Below are 19,586 nucleotides of genomic sequence, written 5' to 3' on the forward strand. Positions count from 1 at the left end.
ATCACTGGCATACGGATGGAGAATACAGGCTCGTGGCAGCTTTATATAAAAAAAGGCCCCCCAACATCACCCTTCTCAAGCACGACTTCAACTATTTATAGCATATTTGGAATAAAATGTAAATAGACCTAAGAAAAAGAAATAAATAGCCTGATAAGATTTTTCACCAACTCAATTAGTTACAATGCAGTTTGTGCATGGTATACTGTATAGCCTGTAGTGTGTGTGCATACATAATATAAAAAAATTATACCGTTAATAAGAAATGCAGAGTCTGTGAAATTAGCTGTTTTATATTATGGTAAAGTCTGTCGCTACATATTTTTCATTCTAACTTTCACATCTCAGGCTTGAATGCTCTAAAAAATGTGTGCGCATGATTCAGTATATATGAGATAGGCAATGTTGTCACAACACATTCGTCTCCGTCTAATAGAAATGCCAGATTATGAGGCTGGCGCATGGGGAAAGGTTAAATCACATACTAGGCAAGAAAAATCCAAAAGTTAAGAAAATAACGGTGGCCAGAAAAATGTCGGCCGGGATCAGTGGCCATCCACTCACCTTGAGCTCTGACTGTCCGACCGCATGACACGACCAGTGCTCCAATTACTCACTTTAATTAAGCACACATTCTAACCTACAGCTTCATCTTAATGAATCAGGATATCATAAAAAAACCATTTAGTTTTTATTATTTTTTATTAAAAGGAAATAAGACAGAAATGTGGGCTAACGGGAAAGCATGTGCATGTACTGTACAGTATATGGATTCCATACTGATTCTGGGTTCTTTTGCCATGAATTACTGTATCGATCACATGTCTCCACAATGAAATCTTCCCACACAACCTTAAAGCAGCACCGAGTACGTTTTGACCCAAGTATGTTTATTTGAGATATATTCAATGATTTTTCTGCAGCACTCGGCACATGCAGATAATCACTGCAAGCTGCCCTTCTCAAAAACTCTCCTCTGCAACTTGAGAGGGTCACATCGATCACTCAATGGGACCTGTGACCTACAGAGCTGCTTTCCAGCAATCTGAGCTCAATTTAGAGTTTTCCTTATGCATAATCAATTATATCATATGTTATTATATCATCAAAATTAACATCAACTCTTGGAATCTAACCCTTGTTTGTCATGAATCTGCCTGAATGTAAGTCATTAAATGACTGCAATGAACCTATCGCTGGAGTCCTGTATATTCTAATTTATGAGGATACGTTAAAGAAGTTATTCCTTATTCTTAAATATTCGGCCCACTTTGTACAATGCAGCAGTACATTTGCAGCATTACAGCCCCACAGCATGCTGCTGCTACCGCCATGCTTGACAGGTGATGGTATTCTAAGCTTTGAAAACCTTAAATTAACTCCAGCAAACATTCTTCCCGTTAATGCAGCCAAATAGTTTTATCTTCACCTAATGTGTTTTGACTTTCTAAATTGAATTGTTAAAAAAAATTACTTCTTTTAAACATTCTAATTAATTCAGACGCATTAATGTTATTTAGTCTTTTTTTTTTTTACTTCCATGAACGTCTCTTTTTTTCTTTTCCTCTTCTCTTGTCTCACAGTTAAGCCCATCAGGAACAGAGTCGACGGCAGCAAACGTCACGGCGGACCTGACCTACGAGTCCTCATGCCAGAGTCGCGCAAGCTTCTCGTCAAACCAGCAGGAGGGCCGACCGGGATCGTCCCAGACTCAGATCAGCACGGGGGCCACCAGCACCACCGTGGATGACATCGACACGGATTCCTCCATTCCCTCCATTTCCGAGCAAAATTATTCAACCAGCAGCCAGATGAGCAGCGTGAACTCCCCCGCCTACATTAAAGGAGACACATACAGCATTGTGGGCTCGCTAAACCCCGGCGGGATGGGGGTGTGCATTAACGGCACTGGTGGCGGCGGGTTGCCGCTGCCCAACATGGGAACACTAAAGGGGAGAGACACGGCCCCGCAGAATCTGACCTCACCAGGGGGTTTGTTTGGCAACAACAAGGCCTCTACAGCCGACGCCCCGAACCCACAACCCCTCCGGATGGAAGAGCTCCTCAATATCCGTCTGGACCGGGTCACCTCGGATCTGTCGCAGCCGCCCTACGACTCGCTGCAGACTTATGAGTTCGAGGGCCGCAACTCCAGGGCGGAGTCCCTGAGTTCGCTGGAGAGTGATGGAGAGAAGGAGAACGAGAGGGGGGCGGGAGGCATGGATGAGCTGAATCAGAAGTTCCAGAGGCTGGTGGAGATCATCCGAGAGAGGCAGAAGGAGAAGAAGGCACAGGCGCAAGAGGGTGCTGAGACTGCTCACACTGAGCCTCAAAGACAAAGCGAGAACAAAGAAAAACAACAACAGAGATGGGATTTCTAGACCCTGAAACAAGATGGGTATGAGAGAGGAGGAAAATCTTGGATGGTGATGGATTTTAAACACAACAGGGGTGACAAAAAAAAAACTGCCTCTGACACAGAAAGGCTTTTATTTTCTCCCTGCCGCAGAGGATCAAGACAACTGGTAGTGAAGATCTAAGCAGCAATCAGATCAGTGTGTAGTTTTCACTTTCACTGGGTTTAGAAAGGGGAACCTGTCACTTTTCACACTAATTATTAATAATTCACATGGAGCATTCAAAGTTGAAGTTATGAAGAAAAAAAAAACGTTTTTATATAAAATACTCCAAAAACTGCATTTTTAGAAAATAGGCACCACCACATAGTAAACAGTGATTTCAGTCAGTAGCTGATGTTTTAGGCATTTAGATCTTTAAGGATGCATTAGGGTATAAAATGCATTTAAAAGAAAGATCCGTGCCTTGCAAAAATGTTCACATTTCTTTTCATAGTTTGTCGCCTTACAGCAACACACTTCAGTGTTTTATTGGGATTTTTAGTGACAGACAACCTGTTCAGAATTGTGAAGTAGAAGGAAAGTGATTTCTTCTGATGGTTTTGAACGTTTTTACAAATGAACATCTGAAAAGTGCGGCTTGAAACTGACTCCAATAACGATCCAAACCTAGTTAGTAAACATGGATCAAATGTGTGTAATTTAATCTAGGCATGAATCCATTTGTTTTTTGGAGAACATTAGTGAACAAAGAGCATAATAAGGACCGAGGAACACATCAGGCAAGTTGGAAAGGTAATTGTGGAAAATACAGGAGAGTTGAGTAATAAGACAAAATCTCACAGAGCACTGTTCCATCCATCATCTGAGAGTATTAATCAAAGAATTAAAGAGGCCCATTGTGTCTCAGGAGGAGCTGCAAAGACCCACAGCTCAGGTGACAAAATCAGTCGTAATGACCACCATTTGATGTGCTCTCCACAAATCTGGCCTTTAAAGGAAAAAAGGCAGAAAGAAAGCTGTTGTTGAATGTTTACCGCGAGCCGTGTAGGGAACACGGTGATTATGTGAGCCAAAGATCTGCTACTATCTGTAGCAGTAAAGCGATCACCCTGAACCAGCCGTCCCTCGGTTTAAACTTGGTGCCGCCAGCATCATGCTGTAGGGTTGCTTGTTTTAGGCGGGGCTAGGTGAAGTTGGTCAGGGTACATGGAGAGATGGGCGGAGCTTAATACTAAATCAAAGTAACACTGAGGATCCAAAAGAGTTGATAGTGGGGCAATAAAGGTTATAAATGCATATCAAACTTTTTATTTGCAAAATAAATATGAAAACCATGTAACATTTTCCTTTCACTTCACAGTTCTTTACTATTTCTACTGGCCTATTACATCAAATCCCAACTAACTACATTGAAGTCAGTGGTTGCAACGTGAAAACAATGTAGAACAGTTGAAGGGGAAGGGGGGGGGGGGGTACTTTTGTAAGTCTCCCTAGTAGGACATCAAACATTAACTGTGCCGCTTGCCGCTCTATAAGAAATAATTTTCCAGTAAAAACAACAAACCTGCTCTCTATGAAAGTTAGCAGTCATTAGAGCGACTCTGTCAGAGACACTTGTGTGTTTTTGTCAAAGACTGATCAGCCTGCATATGTAGATAAACATCAAACTCAGCTGCCATTGTTACTGAATAGGAAGGCTTTCGGTCCCTGGATATTTGCTAGACACTAGGAGAGGTAATGAAGCGTTTAATATTTTTGTAATTAAATGGTCGCGGACATGCACTAAATGACGTTCAAACCCACACAAAAGTTATTTATAATCCCCCATTGTGCATCTGGATTTATCTTCAGAAGCTTCCTCACCTTTTATGCGAGCAGATTTATGCAACACCGAACGCGCAGGCATTGTTCTTGTGACGAGCCGCAGACGCAGGCTACAAGGAAAATATTCATTTGCTGTGAGAATACTTGGTGTTATTCACGCCTTTGACAGCGACTCATTCTTTAAAGCAATTTCAAAACGCATTCATTATTTAGAAAGGTGCTGGAATAAGTTATTAAAATGATGACATTATTTTTCAATAATATGATAAAAAATGGATTTGGCTTCCCACAATTATTCCCACTCTTCCGCCGCCGTGGGAATTCAGCTCCTAATCATCTGTCGGTCTAATGGGATTGGAAGGCTTTCAGAGTAAATTTGACAGAACAGTTTTGGCATCCTTCACGTGAGGGAAAAATAAATAAATAAATAAATAAAAATAGAGAATGCAGAGGAAAGGAAGTGGGCCAAATAACGGCACGGCCATCACCACACGGCTCATTGTTTGGATGCCGTGGGCATCTTCTGAAATAACGCTCCAGATTGTGGATTACACAAGACAAACACGACTGGAAATGACCAGTCGAGCTCACAAATCACAGGGACACGTTTAATATCACACTGGACTAGTTAAACATGCCAAAATGTGGATCTTAGCCAGATTCATCACCTCAACAATCATCAGACAGGCATAAAATACCAGACAGTTAAAACTCACTGGAATTTAAATGCATAAAAGCACGTGTTTGTGTTTAGAGGGGAAATCAGTAGCCGACGGTACCATGCTGCCACCTAAAGGTAAACATATAGAAGACCTGATTGTGCTGAAACTGGTGATCCATCTAAAGCAAGGCACACCATGATGGATTTATCCCAGAAACTCCTGCTGTACGGTTTCTTACACTGGAGACACTGAGGGACCGCGACAAAATGAAGCGGGAGGTCGGGTCAGAGCAGGGTGGACGCTTCTGAGGGCTCAGCTTTTCTCTCATGGAGTTTGTTGTGGAATAAAAAAGAAAAAAGAAAAATGTTGTCACCACTTCAGCTCATAAAGCTTCATTTTGCTCTAACAAACAGTTGTGGTTGTGATTTCTTCCAGCCTATAGCGACATTGTGTGGTCACAAAGCTGGTGAAATGATCAGTGGACAGATGCATTTATTCACAGTTTTATTGCTTAAGGTGGTTCTCTTTGTGCCATCCATTCCATTTCACCGAGATCATGCAGGAATATTTAGACTCAGCACATTCCACACTAAGATGCTTATTGCTGCTCCGTGGTCAGAGCCGGCTGTGAACCGAGGTTTGTGGAAATGTGATTGTATGAATCACAGTGGATGTTTTGAAACAAACAGAAATTTCACAAAACTAATCTTCACCCCATTGAAGACGTTAAGAAGTGGTAGATTTACCTGTTTAGCAACAAATATCCATATACATTAGAAACCACAGCTTGGTAATCAAGTATACATTTAAACTGTAGCTTTTTGCTAAAGATCCCTTTTTAAAGTCCATTGAAGGGGGAAAATGGTTAATTCTGCTACATGTTTGTTCTGGGCTGCTGACGTCACAAGAGGCACAAAATGGAGTTGATTAGCTGCCACTGCTAATTGTAACGTGCCACAAGCAAATTTAGACAGATTTCAACATCGATTGTGAAGGATGTGAGTTAGAAAGGAGTTCCATTGAAGTTGGAGTCCAAAGACACCCTCCAAGCCACGATGGGTTTCGCAGTGGAACGGCGAAGCTGAAGCAAATGTTGACAATCGCCTTCAGAATTTAAACTGGTGCAAATGTGTTTAGATTGAATTTTCCATGTATTTTTCTTTCCACTCATCCAGTGAGTTAAGAACACACCTTAAATCGTGGGTCTCAAGCTCAAGTCCTCATGGTTCGGTGCAACTTTTAGACGCATCCTTGGTCCAAGGCACGTCAAACAAAAGGCTGAAGCATGTTGTCACGTTCCAGTGAGTCCTGCTGATGTCCTAGTTATTGTATTCAGGTGTACTGAAACAAAGATATAGCTAAAGGTTACAGGCCAGAGGCCCACAAAGATTATGAGACCCTGCCTTTAGGGGATTTTCTGAAGTGATGTACTGTGAAGATATCAGTAATAGTTTGCTTGTCTGTCATACTGTAGTGAAGTTGTTGTAAATAAATCCTTGGACTGGTGGAAAGAAACAAAATAAGCAGGGATATTTGGCAGATCAGCTGATCTGAGTCCAATTTTCAAACAGACCGTGAAACTTGGAAAGTACAGAAACGATGCTTTCTGCACAACTTACACAAAACCTAAGACTTACTTTACTTCCTTGTTGGCCGAACAAGATCACACTGATCTGAATGGTGGATGGATTAAGGCTGTGGAATGGAAGAATTTAGCAAAAAAAGAAATTCACTGTCACATTTCTGTTATTTAGCACGCTTAACATGTAGTTACTTTTTGTCACATTTAGCGGAAAATTCTAAATATACATGTTAGATCTATTGCTACATCCTATATCTAGAATCAAGAATCTTCATTGTCACCACACGTTACCATGGTGATTTGTTTTTGGAGATAGACACCTGCTCAGGATGTATACAGGTACAGACATTATATTTACACTATAGATACAGTATATAAACCGTTATATATCTATATATAATGTCATGTTTATATCTTAATGTTAAATCTATATCCAAAGAGGATCCTTTTTCTAAATATTTTTTTCTAAATATATATCTTTTATCTTAAATATAAATCTAAAGTATTTAGATATGTGATTTAGATATAAATTTAATATTGAAAAAATAAATAAACAATTTATGTACAAATAGAGGGTGTAGAAATAGATTTAATACAGAAATAGAATATTTAGACATGGATTTAACATTCATATTTAGTATTTCCCTCTACAGATCAGAAAAATGCAGCGAATATCAAGAAAATGTGCTAAATAACTGAAATATTTTATATTTTTCCACTAAATTGCTTTCGGCACCCTATAACTGATGCAGCCATAAGGGTCAAACAAAGCAGCGTCACGCAGAAAGAAGGATGTTGTTGGGCTGAGCAAAGCAGCTCCAAACATGACAACAGTCTTTTGTTTATTAAATTAGTTACTGCCAATCTGCCAATGCAGCCTAATGTCCTGTTGAAAATGGCTGAAGTTTTCACAGTCGCCTGTTAGCTTCCATCACCAGGATTTATTGCCTTGCCAAGAAGCTCACAGTGACGGCATCTTCTACTGCAGGTAAGGGAACTATTCTGATGTTAGGTTTGCTGAACTTCCCTTTAAAATCTGAACCAACCCTTTAAAGCGATGGTGCAGGGTCTGCATGCAGCCTGAGCTCTCATGGCTTTAGCAGAACAGACAGCTTCTCACTCCCCTCTGAGAGAAGCTGATTTCCTACTTCTGCCCTCTGGTGTTGACTGGAATGAAGGGGACGGTATGGATGATTATTTTCAGAATTGTAAGAGTATGTGATAGCTCTGTTAGAAAATCCATCCATCCGTTTTCTAAACCCATTTATCTGTGCAGGGTGATGCAGGGCTGGTGCCTAACTCCAGCGGTCATCGGGTGAGAGGCGGGTTACACCCTAGACCAGGGGTCTTCAACCTGTGCCTCCAGAGCCTCATGTGGCTCTCTACACCTTCAGCTTCTGCTCTTAAAAACTTAGACCAAAAATGCGGGGGGGGGAAAGTTGGTCAGTGTTTCTAAATGTAAAGGTAATTTAAAATTGCTAGCTTTAGGATGCATTTAGTTCTGCAATATATATGCATAATATTTCCAGACAGAAAGAAACTAATGGTGTGTAGAATATTTTACTATAGCTAAATTAAGTATCTTTTTGTCAATAGGTTGCAAACGACTTGATTTTTCATCATTTTGATGCCATTTGCTATAAGAATCAAATGTCCACTTGAGGAAAATGTGTTAAACCTAAAGATAAAAATACTGTTGGTTAAATACTAAAAACTGTTGATCTTTAATTAAAAACAATGTAAACAAATTTCCTATAGTATACTATAAAAACAAGCTGTTGTTTCAAAGAGAGGTGTAACTTTTGTGGCTCTAAACAAAATTTGTTTAGCTGGACCGAGGGCAAAAATGGCTCTGCGGGTCGTAAAGGCTGCTGAGCCCTGACCTAGACAGGTCGCCAGTCTAAGAGCGTATGAGAGATCGTGATTTGCAAATCATCTGCATAAAACCTATGAAGCAGATCATGTGGTTTTTCTAACTTGACATGGTCACCGAAGAGCTTTAAATATGAAATCTACCGTTTCCAGTCTTTAATTGTCCTCCATGTGTTTCAATGTCGTCACATTTTTCTGAAACCCATGTAGCACTCTCACATCCGGTTCAGATATTTCTACTGCAGACATACAGAACCCAAACGCTTCTAAAGGATGATATAAAACTATGAAAATACATACAACTTAAGGTACTGAAATGACATTTGATTAGTTGCCTCATGCCTTCTGTGATGTCACCAGAGGCCTGCGCACTTGAAAGCTGTTTTTTTTTTAAGAATACAGTTTACCTGGGTTAGAAAGTTATTTCTTTTTTTAAAAACAGCTTTTTCACTGGGTGATAAACTATATGTAAACTGAGTTTAGATTTAGAAAAGTCTGGGTATAAAGATTGACGTCTTTTGAATCCAATTACAAAACAACTGGTCGCCCTTCAAACATTGGGAAGTCGTCCACACAACCCAGTCTGAGTGCGTGCTTCAGGTTGAACATTCCTAATGTGTAATTATGGTTCTGTTACTCCTTCTGGTAGGACTTAACAAAGTTACAAAGAACTGTTAATCAGAGCTGCAGATTAGGTCCTTGGAGTGAAGGATTGCTGGCATTCATGGATCACTCCATTCTCTCCATCAGGCTCTCACACAATACTTGGCTCAAAATTTAATTTGGCTAAACAACGATGCAAAATTAGTTGCCGCTCTCCTCAAAGTGACTCAAAGGTTAGTCCTCGTTTGCATAGAACTGTTGAACTTATAGGATGTGATTCATTTGTTTACGTGGGAAAAGAAGTTGGAGTGCAATGATGTACAGCCAATTTCTTCTGATTTCATCCTGTTTCCTCTTCATGTTTGCTGTTGCTTCTCATTTTCTCAACATTCACAAATGGCGTCACAAAATAAATGTAATAGCTCAAGTAGTTGCGGAAGCTGAGCTGTGTCCGATTTTTTAATGTTTTTAAGTCAGGTGACTGCTCTACCATACATCACCAGCAGGGGGCGGTGTAGTGCAAAACAAACTATATATATATATATATATATATATATATATATATATATATATATATATATATATATATATATATATATACTGATCTCATCTGTATGACGTGTTCAGCTTCTGTTTATTTTACTGTGAATGTTTGAGACAGAGCAACACAAAGCAGCGCATAGCTGTGAAGTGAAAGGGAAATGAGACATTCTTTTCAATTCTCTGTCCCAAGGAAAACTCTGAAAAGTGTGGCATACATTTATATATAGTTCCCTATTACTCTGATTCCTCTAAATTGAAGGAGCAACAAGCAAAATGTCACCACTAGGTAAGCTGTTGAGCGCTGTCTGACCCAAAAACAAGATGTGTGACAAGCCACCCCTCCCCTTCTCACCTGTCACCTCATATGCACATATTTGTGAAGGATAAATACACAGCAAAACAGCATCACCTTTCAAAGGAACATGTCTAGTGAGGAAGTAAGTAACTCCTAACTTTATAATGCTGTTGACAAGAGAATGATTTGATCCGCTGGGTGGATTCTGCTCCACCACTGCTCTGGCTGTGGCATTTTATGGCAGGGAGGGGCTGAGCCCTGAGTGGCAGCTATTCAGAAACTGGAGAACAACACAGAGAGATGTGTGTAATGCCATACCATGTTCCATCTAAAAGGACACCTTTAGCTCTTCACATCACTATTTTTTGTTTTTTGTTCTTTCTATCTAAAATAATGAAATTTTGCTTATTGCGCCTTTAAATTGAAATGAAAGTAACTCCCTTCAGAAGTCCACCTGTGTGTACTTTGAATGCAGATAGCTGCTCTGTGAAGGTCAAGAAGAAAGCCAACTCCTGTCTGCAGTTTGCTACAAACCATGTAATAATGTATGGCAGAGATCCCCAACCACCGGGCCACCACCCACACAGCATTTGGAAACACTGATGGAGACAAGTCCTCTCCTCAGATGTACAGAGATATGGAGGATGTTTGTCAAAGCTGATGGGAAGATAAAATGAGCTCCATACAGGGCAACCCTGGAAGAAAACCAACTAGAGGCCATATATAACTTGTGACTGCGGAGGAAGCTCAGCTTTCAGCAGGGCCACCTAAACATAAAGCCAGAACTACAACAGAACAGTTTAGACCAGAGCACATTGATGTGTTGCAATGGTCCTAGTCAAAGTCCACACCTAAATCCAATTGAGAATATTAAGCAAATGTTGAAAAGTGACGTTCTACTATGCTCTGCTTAAAAGTCTGACTGAGCTCTAGGTACTTCGCAAAAAAAAAAAAAAAAAAAAGAAAGAAAAAGGGCTGAAATGACAAACTCTAAAGTGGGTGGAGGCATACCCCAGGAGACTTGTAGCAGTGGCTGCAGCCAAAGGTTGATTTGCAAATAGGTGACTAGTGAACAATATAATTCAAAACATGTCTTTATGCACTGCTTCATGTTTCTCAGTTACATAAAATCAAAATACCATACATTAGGGTCTGCTATTGCATCATGGCAAAATGTAAGAAAGAAAAAGTCCAAGAAGTATCAAATCTTTTGCCAGGCATTGTGATCTGAAAACCAATTAAGAGCATGCAAAAGCTAATGTATGCATACTGAAACCACATTTTAATGCAATTTCTACCTCAGTTACCCTGAAAACCAAGGCTTCTTTCAATCTGCAGCTTCCTGTCTTAAACGGTTAGTGGAGTCAAATATTTTCATATAAAGGGTTTTTTTGTTTTTTTTACAATGCAACTCCACAGAGAATTCACAGAGAAACCTTTAATTTAACTTCAGATATTATCTCACATAAGAAAACACGTTTTGGTACAGAACAGGTAAAAAGGTGAAAGAATGGTTTATGTGCTGGGCTTGGCAGTAATGAAAGTCGGTGCTTTTGCTGATAACGTCCAAAGATAAAAGCATAAAAATCACTTCCGTAGTAATATCACGATTTTGCACGTTACTAAAATATTACAGTGTCCAACAGGCTTTAAAGAGAGCAGCCTAATATTGTTTTTCCACTCTCACCAGCCTACATGGAAGACTGATGCTGTGGATTTTTATTCTTCTTTTTACATTTGTGTGTTTGGTTCATCTTCTGAGAACGACGTGTTATAAATGCCGTCGCTCCTACATCCATTTTCCGCCGTTTTCACCCGTGCCTCTTCATCATCGTCCCCCTCGTCTCCCTCCTGGTTTTTCTTGCTGGAATTAAGAAAAAAAAAAAAAACAGAAAACAAGATCAGGCTCAGTTGTCGGACTTATTCACAGCCCTCGGCATTATCCATCCACGGTCAACAGCTCACCGCCTCTTTTGGAGCACCGTGGAGACAAGCAGAAAGACGATGCCGGCCCCCACCAGGCCCATCACCACCCCGAACACGATGAGCCACGGAGGGCTAGCGGGCTCCACGGGGGCTGCCAGGGTAGGCAGGATGCCCACAAACTCCAGGGTTTCATCAGAGAGCAGGAAGGCGCTGTTGATACGGTTCCTGGACATCCTTTTGGACAAAGAAAAAAAAAGAAAATTTCAAAGGAAACTTTTCCCAGACAAAGTGATAGCTTTATAAATGGCTTCCCTTCTGATCGATGCAATGATTTTCACTTATAAAGAAAACAAACATCATTTAGACATTTTGAACCTAGTATCTGGGAGACAGTTGCTACTGCTGATTCTACTGATCCAAGCACAGTTAAGATTTCTGAGCTTTTTCTTTTTTTTTTTTGCTGCTATATTGCTTCTGCCAAACCCTGATGTGCAAAGAAAGGGGATTTTATTCCATTCTGCCAGGATCCCCAGGGGTTTTATTACTCATTGTAGCTCCCTGGAGATCCTGCAGTCTGTTTATGTTTTTCACCTTTCGTAGGCTATATTATTTATCCTGAGATCCTAGTTTCTGTTATTAGTCCAGCTTCAGTTCAGTATTTAGGTTTATAGCTTATTTGGTATCTGTTAGATTCAGTTCCTGTCTAGTTAGCTTATGTCTTTATTATTTTAGTTCTGTTAGATCTTAATTTCCTGTTTGCCTTTCCTTAGTGTAGTTAGTTTTTTTTTTTCTCATGTCTGTCTCTCTCATGGTTTCCCTGTTAGGTTCAGTTCTCCCTCTGCCTTGCTGCTTAACAGCCCTTAGCTCATCCCAGCTGTGTAATTTGCTTCACCCCTTGTTCCTCCTGTCCCCCCCCCCCCCCCCCCTCTATATAGTGTCAGCTCAGCCAATTCTAGTTGTCAGGTCCTCCGTCATCCTGCCTCGTTCTGGCTTCATCTATGCCGTGTTCCTGGTTCCTGTCTTCTGCTTGAGAGCTTTCATTCCACATTATTAAAATAAACTACTCCTCTGCTGTTCAACATGCAACTCCCGAGCGCTTGTCTGCACTTCGGTTCATCCTCTAGTGCTCAATACCTTACACATAGTTGTAAGGCGGAAGATATTGCTAAGCAATGGATGGACTTACAATGGCCTATGTGATGGTGGGTAGAGTAGGAGGATGTGGAGACATTTTGTAAAGGGTTGCTGTATGGGGTATCTAGGCTGCTTTTAAGGACCATTCAGTCTTCAGAGCCAGGACTGATTCTCAGCAAAGAGTCCAGCTTGTTCCATGTGCTGATTGGACTCCTCCTGGGGTACATATTCTCACCAATCCTGTTTGCCGTGTTTGTGGATAGGACCTCAAGGTGTCGTCATTAAAGAAAGAGTGTCTGTTTGGATGATTATATGCTTTTGAGAACTTCCTTGAGACAAAACCTTCAGGCTGGCTTTACGCGAGGGGTGCTGGCAGGAGTCTTGGGTCCATGACAAAATAAAATGAAAATCATCCGACATATATATATATATATATATATATATATATATATATATATATATATATATATATATATATATATATATATATATATATATATATATATATATATATACACACATACATACATACATATACATGCTTACATCCAGATATAGCCTGGATGTAAGCAGCTAATATTAGCATATTCCTGGGTGCTAGAAGGTAGGGTGCATCCATGCTCTATGTAGAGGTAGTTATGTTGTTTAAGAGCTCAATGTTTTGCAGTTGCTCTTCTGTACCAATTGCATTTCACATAGGAGGGTGTTATGGATGGATGGATGGATGGATGGATGGATGGATGGATGGATGGATGGATGGATGGATGGATGGATGGATGGATGGATGGATGGATGGAAGGAAGGAACACACACTTTGTTTCCTGGTGACAGTCTCCCATCATTCATCTGCTGTATATTAGTCATCTTAGAAACACTCGTCTACTGTTTTCTATTTACAATGAATATTATGATGGCAAACCAGTACCACATGTGACTTCTGGCCCCACTAGGGAGGAAGGTGTTTCGGTGGGAAACGTTGTGTATCAAGCAGACAACAAAAGAAAAAGAACTTGTGAAGTTTCTGACTGAAAATGGTGAGAGAGAGAGAGAGTATCATTATCCACAGAAAAAAAAAGAGTCCTGCGCCCCTATTGGCTAAAAGGCAACTCAGAGATAAAGTTGACATTACTCCAAAAGCAAAGTAAAAGAACAGGTCATAGTTTTCCAACAAACTAAAATCTGATTACACTAAAGCTGAAGCACTTGGCTATAATGGCCATTGTTCAATTCATTAGGAGGAACGTGAACCCTGGCAAGCCTGACAACACCTTCCCAGCTGTGAAGTACGGTAGAGGCAGCCTCATGCTGTGTTGACGTTTTGCAGAAGGAGGGACCGGCACAATTCACAATATAGATGGTATCATAGGGAAAAAAAAGGCTATGTGGAAATACGGAATCCACAGCAGCCAGGTGTTTACCGCTTGGGCACGAATAAGTCATCTAAATGGACAATAACCCTAAGTAAGCGATTAAATTAGTAACAAAGTGGCTTAACGATTACAAAGCCGATGTTTTGAAGTGGCCATCACAAAATCCCTAAACTCATAGAACCCATAGAAAACATTAGGGCAGAGCAGAAAATGTGTGTAAAAAGTTTGTAAACTTTTGACTATAAATCAGTTTTTAAAACGTCACAAATATTCTCTTTCTCTCTGGCAGATCATTCTGTTACTCCTGGCCGATCTAAAACAGGAAACGTTTAGTCTCTTTTAACATTTGATGGTGTGAAGAAAGCTCCGGTTATCGTCGGCTTTACATGTGTGTGATGATCCCTGAATCATGTGATTACCTGACAGCCGCCTCCACCTTTCCTCTGTTTATAAGTTGGGACGGGTCATCAGGCGACGTGACCACGAACCAGAAGGACACGCGGGGAGTCTCGTCGCACACGAGGATGTTTGACACGCTGGATAAGGTCCACGAGAGAGCAAACACCACGTCAACCCTCACAAAACCATGACTCACAGATCTCATAAAGCTTCGATGGAAGGCATAAACAAACATGTCAGAGTGTTCTTACTTAAATTCTTGCCTTGTGTGTCTGCTCATGGCAAAAGCAAGGGTGGCCTGGAAAAGGAACCTTTCATTTCCGTCCCACTCATACTGCAATAGAAACAACAGGAGGAAAATGAGCCGTTCTTCATGAGAGACACAAAGGGTCATTGGCGTTATTTTTGAATGAGACTCACATATTATTAGGTTGTAAAACTGGGTCAAATGAGATGGATTTTCACGTGATTTCTATAATAAGAAGGTGCAAAGACAATGTTCCTAATGTAGGAAATGTAGATATTTGGTCAGTGATGACTGCAGTTTTTCAAAGCCTCAGTATTTCCTCGTTTTCTTCTGCTTGAGAGCTTTCATTGGCCATAACACATGCGCCTATAACACTGTTGTGTTCATGTTGTGTTTATGGCTTTATATTGCCCACCTTTAACGGAGCGTACACAAACGTGCACATTAACCATGCCTTGCACCCATGCGGTTATTTTTGTTTTTTCTCGCCCGTTCTTTTCAACTCTTCACAAAATGAAAACGTAGAATTCTTCAGAAACAGGTCCAGCATCCTTCCAACCCGTGGCCTGCCTCCGCGGAGCGATGTCTCTCACTTATGTAACCTGATCCGGGCTTCGATGCTGGATTTTGAACTGTTTGCAGATAGCAGGACAGATGGTTGCTTTCCAGATGGATGCACCTGTTGGGATTAGCTAAAAGACTTTGATTTTCTGACCTCACTACAATTTTTATAAAGGGAGGGGGGGGGGGGTGAATCCTAAGCATGAACAACCCTTTTTAGGTTTGGATCAAACAGCACATTTCCGCCAGAGGTGAAATCTTAATCTGTGGGTTTAATGTGTGCAGAATTTGAACAGTGCTCTTTAGCAATCTTTTAGACCAAGCTATCCGGAGCTCAGATAACAACCTCTGTTTTCTCCTGATTTAACTGGAGCAAATTATGGGACAGCAAGGATGGTACACACTTCAAACAGTTCTGTGAGACTGAATCTTTGGCAACGTGCTGGGGTTTAAAAGTAATAAAAGCTGAATTTAGTCACCAGAGCAATGCTAAGTGGTCAATGAGCCATCTTAAAAGATAATATAAGAGATGCAAATGAAGGGCTAGAAAACAAGGACCAAGAACAGAACTCTGTGGAACTCCGTACTCAAGACCTCCCAAACATAATTTAAAGTCTCCCTGTTAACTCCCAGCCGGTAAGACCGACGAACATCTATTTAGATTTTGTGCAACAACAAAAAAATTGGTGAGGTTTAATTAAAAGAAGAAAACATTTCAATAAAATGTAAGTAACATATTTATATACAACCAAAAGTGAAATGGTTTAAAGACTTATGTACAGTAACAGAAACCACCTTGGTTGATCAAGCTTGTTTTGACAAATCAGCAAATCTGCCCTGCTCCTCTAAAGGCACACCCTAGCAGACTTTAAACTGTGATTGCTGCACAGTATTGATTTTGAGAGTTTCTGAAAGTATCGTTATTCTGATCTGACTCCCCAAAGAAAATTCTATTGCACAGACGGAAAAGAGGACTTCCATCTAAATAAGAGGCGAGGCTGGGTGCGAGCTTATGAAGTGTGGGCTCTTGCGCAATGGCCTTCATGTCAAAAATCATTTTGGCATGGGGCCATTGATGCATTTTTGGAAACTAAACACCAAAAATGGTAGCAAAAAAAACACATGGATACTATAAATATTAGAAAAGATGCAAAGTAGCACCTAGAAATGAAATAAATCAGCATATGGTGCAATATATTGTTTGTTCAGCCCTGTCTAACCAACTTTAAAGACATGCTAAGTGTTGCTTTTTCAGCTCCGGGTGCTGAAAAGCTCAGAAACCAGCGGTCTAAATAACAATAAAAAGTGGCGAAAAAGTAGAAAAAGACAAGCTGTCAACATGAAGATGTCAATTGAAGTCTAAATGCGGCTTACAGGTGGTCGGGGGTTGATCAGATGGAGCAACCTGGTCTGACTTCTGTTTAGATTAAATCTGGACAGGATGAACGGCTGAAAGATGCCAAACTCTTAACAGGCTTTTGGAATAAAATGAAAAGAAGAACTGGCCAGCAGGAAACCCAGACAAATGTGCCCACTGACATCTAGTGTTTGTAGAGGAGGCTATATAACCTGTTGTCTGCTTTCTGCATCTTCAGACTGACAGGCGTGTTACGCTGATCATAATGCCTCAAGAATCTAGCTTTATCTCCAGATGTAACACATCAGGAATCAAAGCTCCTGGTGATGCACTGTTTTCATATATATTTTAGCGTAATCAGTAAAGGCTTTGGCTTTTTTTAACCTCTTAACTGTCATGAGTGGAGCGTATAGGTTGAGTTAGGAAGGTGCAACAAAATTAAGATATGTACATACAGCTTCATCTTGCAGAGCAGTTTTGATGCTGAGTCGAACTTTGAAGCCCTCTGGAGCATCTGAAGCAAAAAAAAAAAAAAAGAAATTTATCATTTTAATTTTAATTTCACTAACTTGCTCAGCCTTAGTGAGTCCTACAGTGTCACGAAGAAATAATGTGGATTTTTCTATCATTGCAGAAAAGTAATGTAGCTGTTTGCTACGAGGCAAACATCTGAGTTATGTCCCTAATCTGACTGTGTTCCAGTAAAGACAGATTAGAAGCTCAAATCCACACTCACTGGAGGAAAAAGGAGAAAACAAGGTAATAAAGACTTGGCAAAGGCTTCATTCAACAGAGCGCGCTGGTTTAATTTCAATGTTGTGTACAATTCAAACAGAGATTATTTTACCGAGAGTTCAAATGTAACTGATGACTTGCCTGGTTTACAGAGCTGTGCCGCCAAAACGGAGGGCAAGAAGAGGAAGATGAAGATCCTTTCCAACATTTTCCCAGATGAAACCCCACAGCAGGTGAAACCTCCAGTTGTCTTGAGCTCGGCAGGAGCGACGCTGGATAAAGTTTATGCTTAATGGTTAATCCAAGACACACCTGAACTCATCGGTCCTCTTCGGAGGAAATGGGAGCCTGTGCCCTGGTCTACATGCGCACAGTGAAGCGGGCTCCTGTTTGTTCAGACTTCCTGAAGGCGCTGGAGAGAGCGCGTTAGAGGCCGTCCTAACGGGGAGGGAAGAAACACACCAACCAGTCTGCTTCGCTTTACTTTGCACAGTGTGTAACCCAGAGTTCCAGACCTTTTCATAAAAAGTAGCAATATTCAGCCTTTGTTCTGCAAAACACGCTTCTGTCCCAGATAAAGCAGTCTGGAAACCCACTGGAGCATCAGACCAAAGCTGCCCGCTAATTATTAGCAGAGCTGAAGCTGTTTTGCTTCTGAGGCCGGATCTGAGTTTGGATACAACTCCCAGCAGCACATCAGTAGTACACTCAGACTCAGCTCTTTTCTTTTTGCCCGAGACAAGTCGTACTGTTCTGGCTCTCCCTGCCGGTAGCCCCGACGTTGATTTACTATCCGATTCAGATTTATGGGAGCTCTGCAGGTTCTTTAAAAATTTTTTTTATAAAACTGACAAACAGCAGAAAATCTCAGTGAATCATTGAAATCTCCTAGAGCAGGTGTGATGTATATTTAACGTTAATCATCCATCTCTGCCTGGCAGCTGTTTGGTTAATTTTTTAACTGCTTTATCACGATTTCTGCTTTTCAGCCATTAAAAAGATACTGTGCTGACACAGGGATCCAGGTTTTGCCTTACAGGTCACATTCCAGCGAGAGCAAACTGTATCCTGAGTGTACAATCCAAACCTTAGCTAAGCACAGAACTATGACCCTACAAAAAATGATCTTTGGACCTATAAAATGATTTACGGACAACAGGAATCATTCAAGGTGACGAAGCCTTCACATTACTCATTCCTATTAAAATTTTTCAACTTTTTATGTCAGAACCACCTTCTTCAATATTCTTTTTTGATGATTTAATTTGATAGACTATCACAACGTTGTGTGTATTTAGAGGAACTGAGTCAGATTTAACAAAGAGTGCCTTTAAACATCAGTTCTCAAATCTTGCCACATATTTGCTCTTTGACTGGGCCAGTTTAAGCCATAATTACATTTTGTCCGAGATTATTTGATAGTAGCTCTGGCTGTATATTTGATGTTTGAAGGTAATCTGCACAGTTTCAAGTTATTTAAAATCTTGACATCAGAGGTGTTGCTGTGCGCAGGGGCACAGCAATGATATCGATAATTATCAACAAATTCAAAACATATATTTTAAGTGCAGCCCTGGCCATTTTATGCTCTGTCTTAGCAATCTATTTTTAGATACAGAACACACAAACACTGAATTCAAACTCAACCCTTTATTCAACCAGCTTTTTACCAGAACTGGAAGTTTTAAAAAAAAAAAAAAAGAAGGCGTGCTCTCGGAGTGTTCCTGGATCTGTGTTTGTGATTGGTTGGGAGGACGTAATGACTGTAGTATTAATCTATATGGCTAAAACGCAAGAGGAAGGAAAGCTGTTCATCTTGGTTTTGGTTTATGATCTAAATTCCCCTAAAAACACAACAGTTTCTGTGGCGGTAATGTGCCAGGAAAAATATCACAAACTGGACATTGGAAACACTAAAGCGAATGTAAACAAGCAAGAATTTACAGAAACTGTAACTCCTACATATTGTCACTGCAACCGTGTTTAGATTGCTGCTCTAGGGTCCTTGCTGGTGTCTTTCCTGCTTGGCATTGTTTTAATGACAAATCTATTGTCAAACACAGTCATTCTAATATGTTTTAAACGTTCATTTTTTAAACTATTTATTGGTGGATAG

General features: G+C 40.5%; 2 protein-coding genes across 2 annotated transcripts in view; one reads left to right on the top strand and one right to left on the bottom strand.

Annotated features, from left to right (window-relative positions):
- The window catches only part of LOC105925324 (cadherin-24), a 55,585-nt gene extending 50,329 nt beyond the window's left edge, over positions 1–5,256 (top strand). The window contains exon 14 of the mRNA XM_012861103.3: positions 1,584–5,256. Within this exon, the coding sequence (XP_012716557.3) occupies positions 1,584–2,381 (798 nt within the window). The 3' untranslated portion in view covers positions 2,382–5,256. The remainder of the gene's footprint in view (positions 1–1,583) is intronic.
- A 5,879-nt stretch (positions 5,257–11,135) lies between these two features.
- On the bottom strand, positions 11,136–18,249 carry cltrn (collectrin, amino acid transport regulator). Its single transcript, XM_012861090.3, has 6 exons — positions 17,612–18,249; positions 17,191–17,249; positions 14,822–14,904; positions 14,591–14,707; positions 11,707–11,901; positions 11,136–11,605 (listed from the first exon to the last, which is right to left on the bottom strand). The coding sequence occupies exons 1-6, from the start codon at positions 17,676–17,678 to the stop codon at positions 11,473–11,475; spliced, it is 654 nt and encodes a 217-aa protein (XP_012716544.2). The 5' UTR covers positions 17,679–18,249; the 3' UTR covers positions 11,136–11,472.
- Between the last annotated feature and the right edge of the window lie 1,337 nt (positions 18,250–19,586).

This window comes from Fundulus heteroclitus, chromosome 9, assembly GCF_011125445.2.
Source record: "Fundulus heteroclitus isolate FHET01 chromosome 9, MU-UCD_Fhet_4.1, whole genome shotgun sequence".
In the NCBI taxonomy this organism is placed as follows: domain Eukaryota; kingdom Metazoa; phylum Chordata; class Actinopteri; order Cyprinodontiformes; family Fundulidae; genus Fundulus; species Fundulus heteroclitus.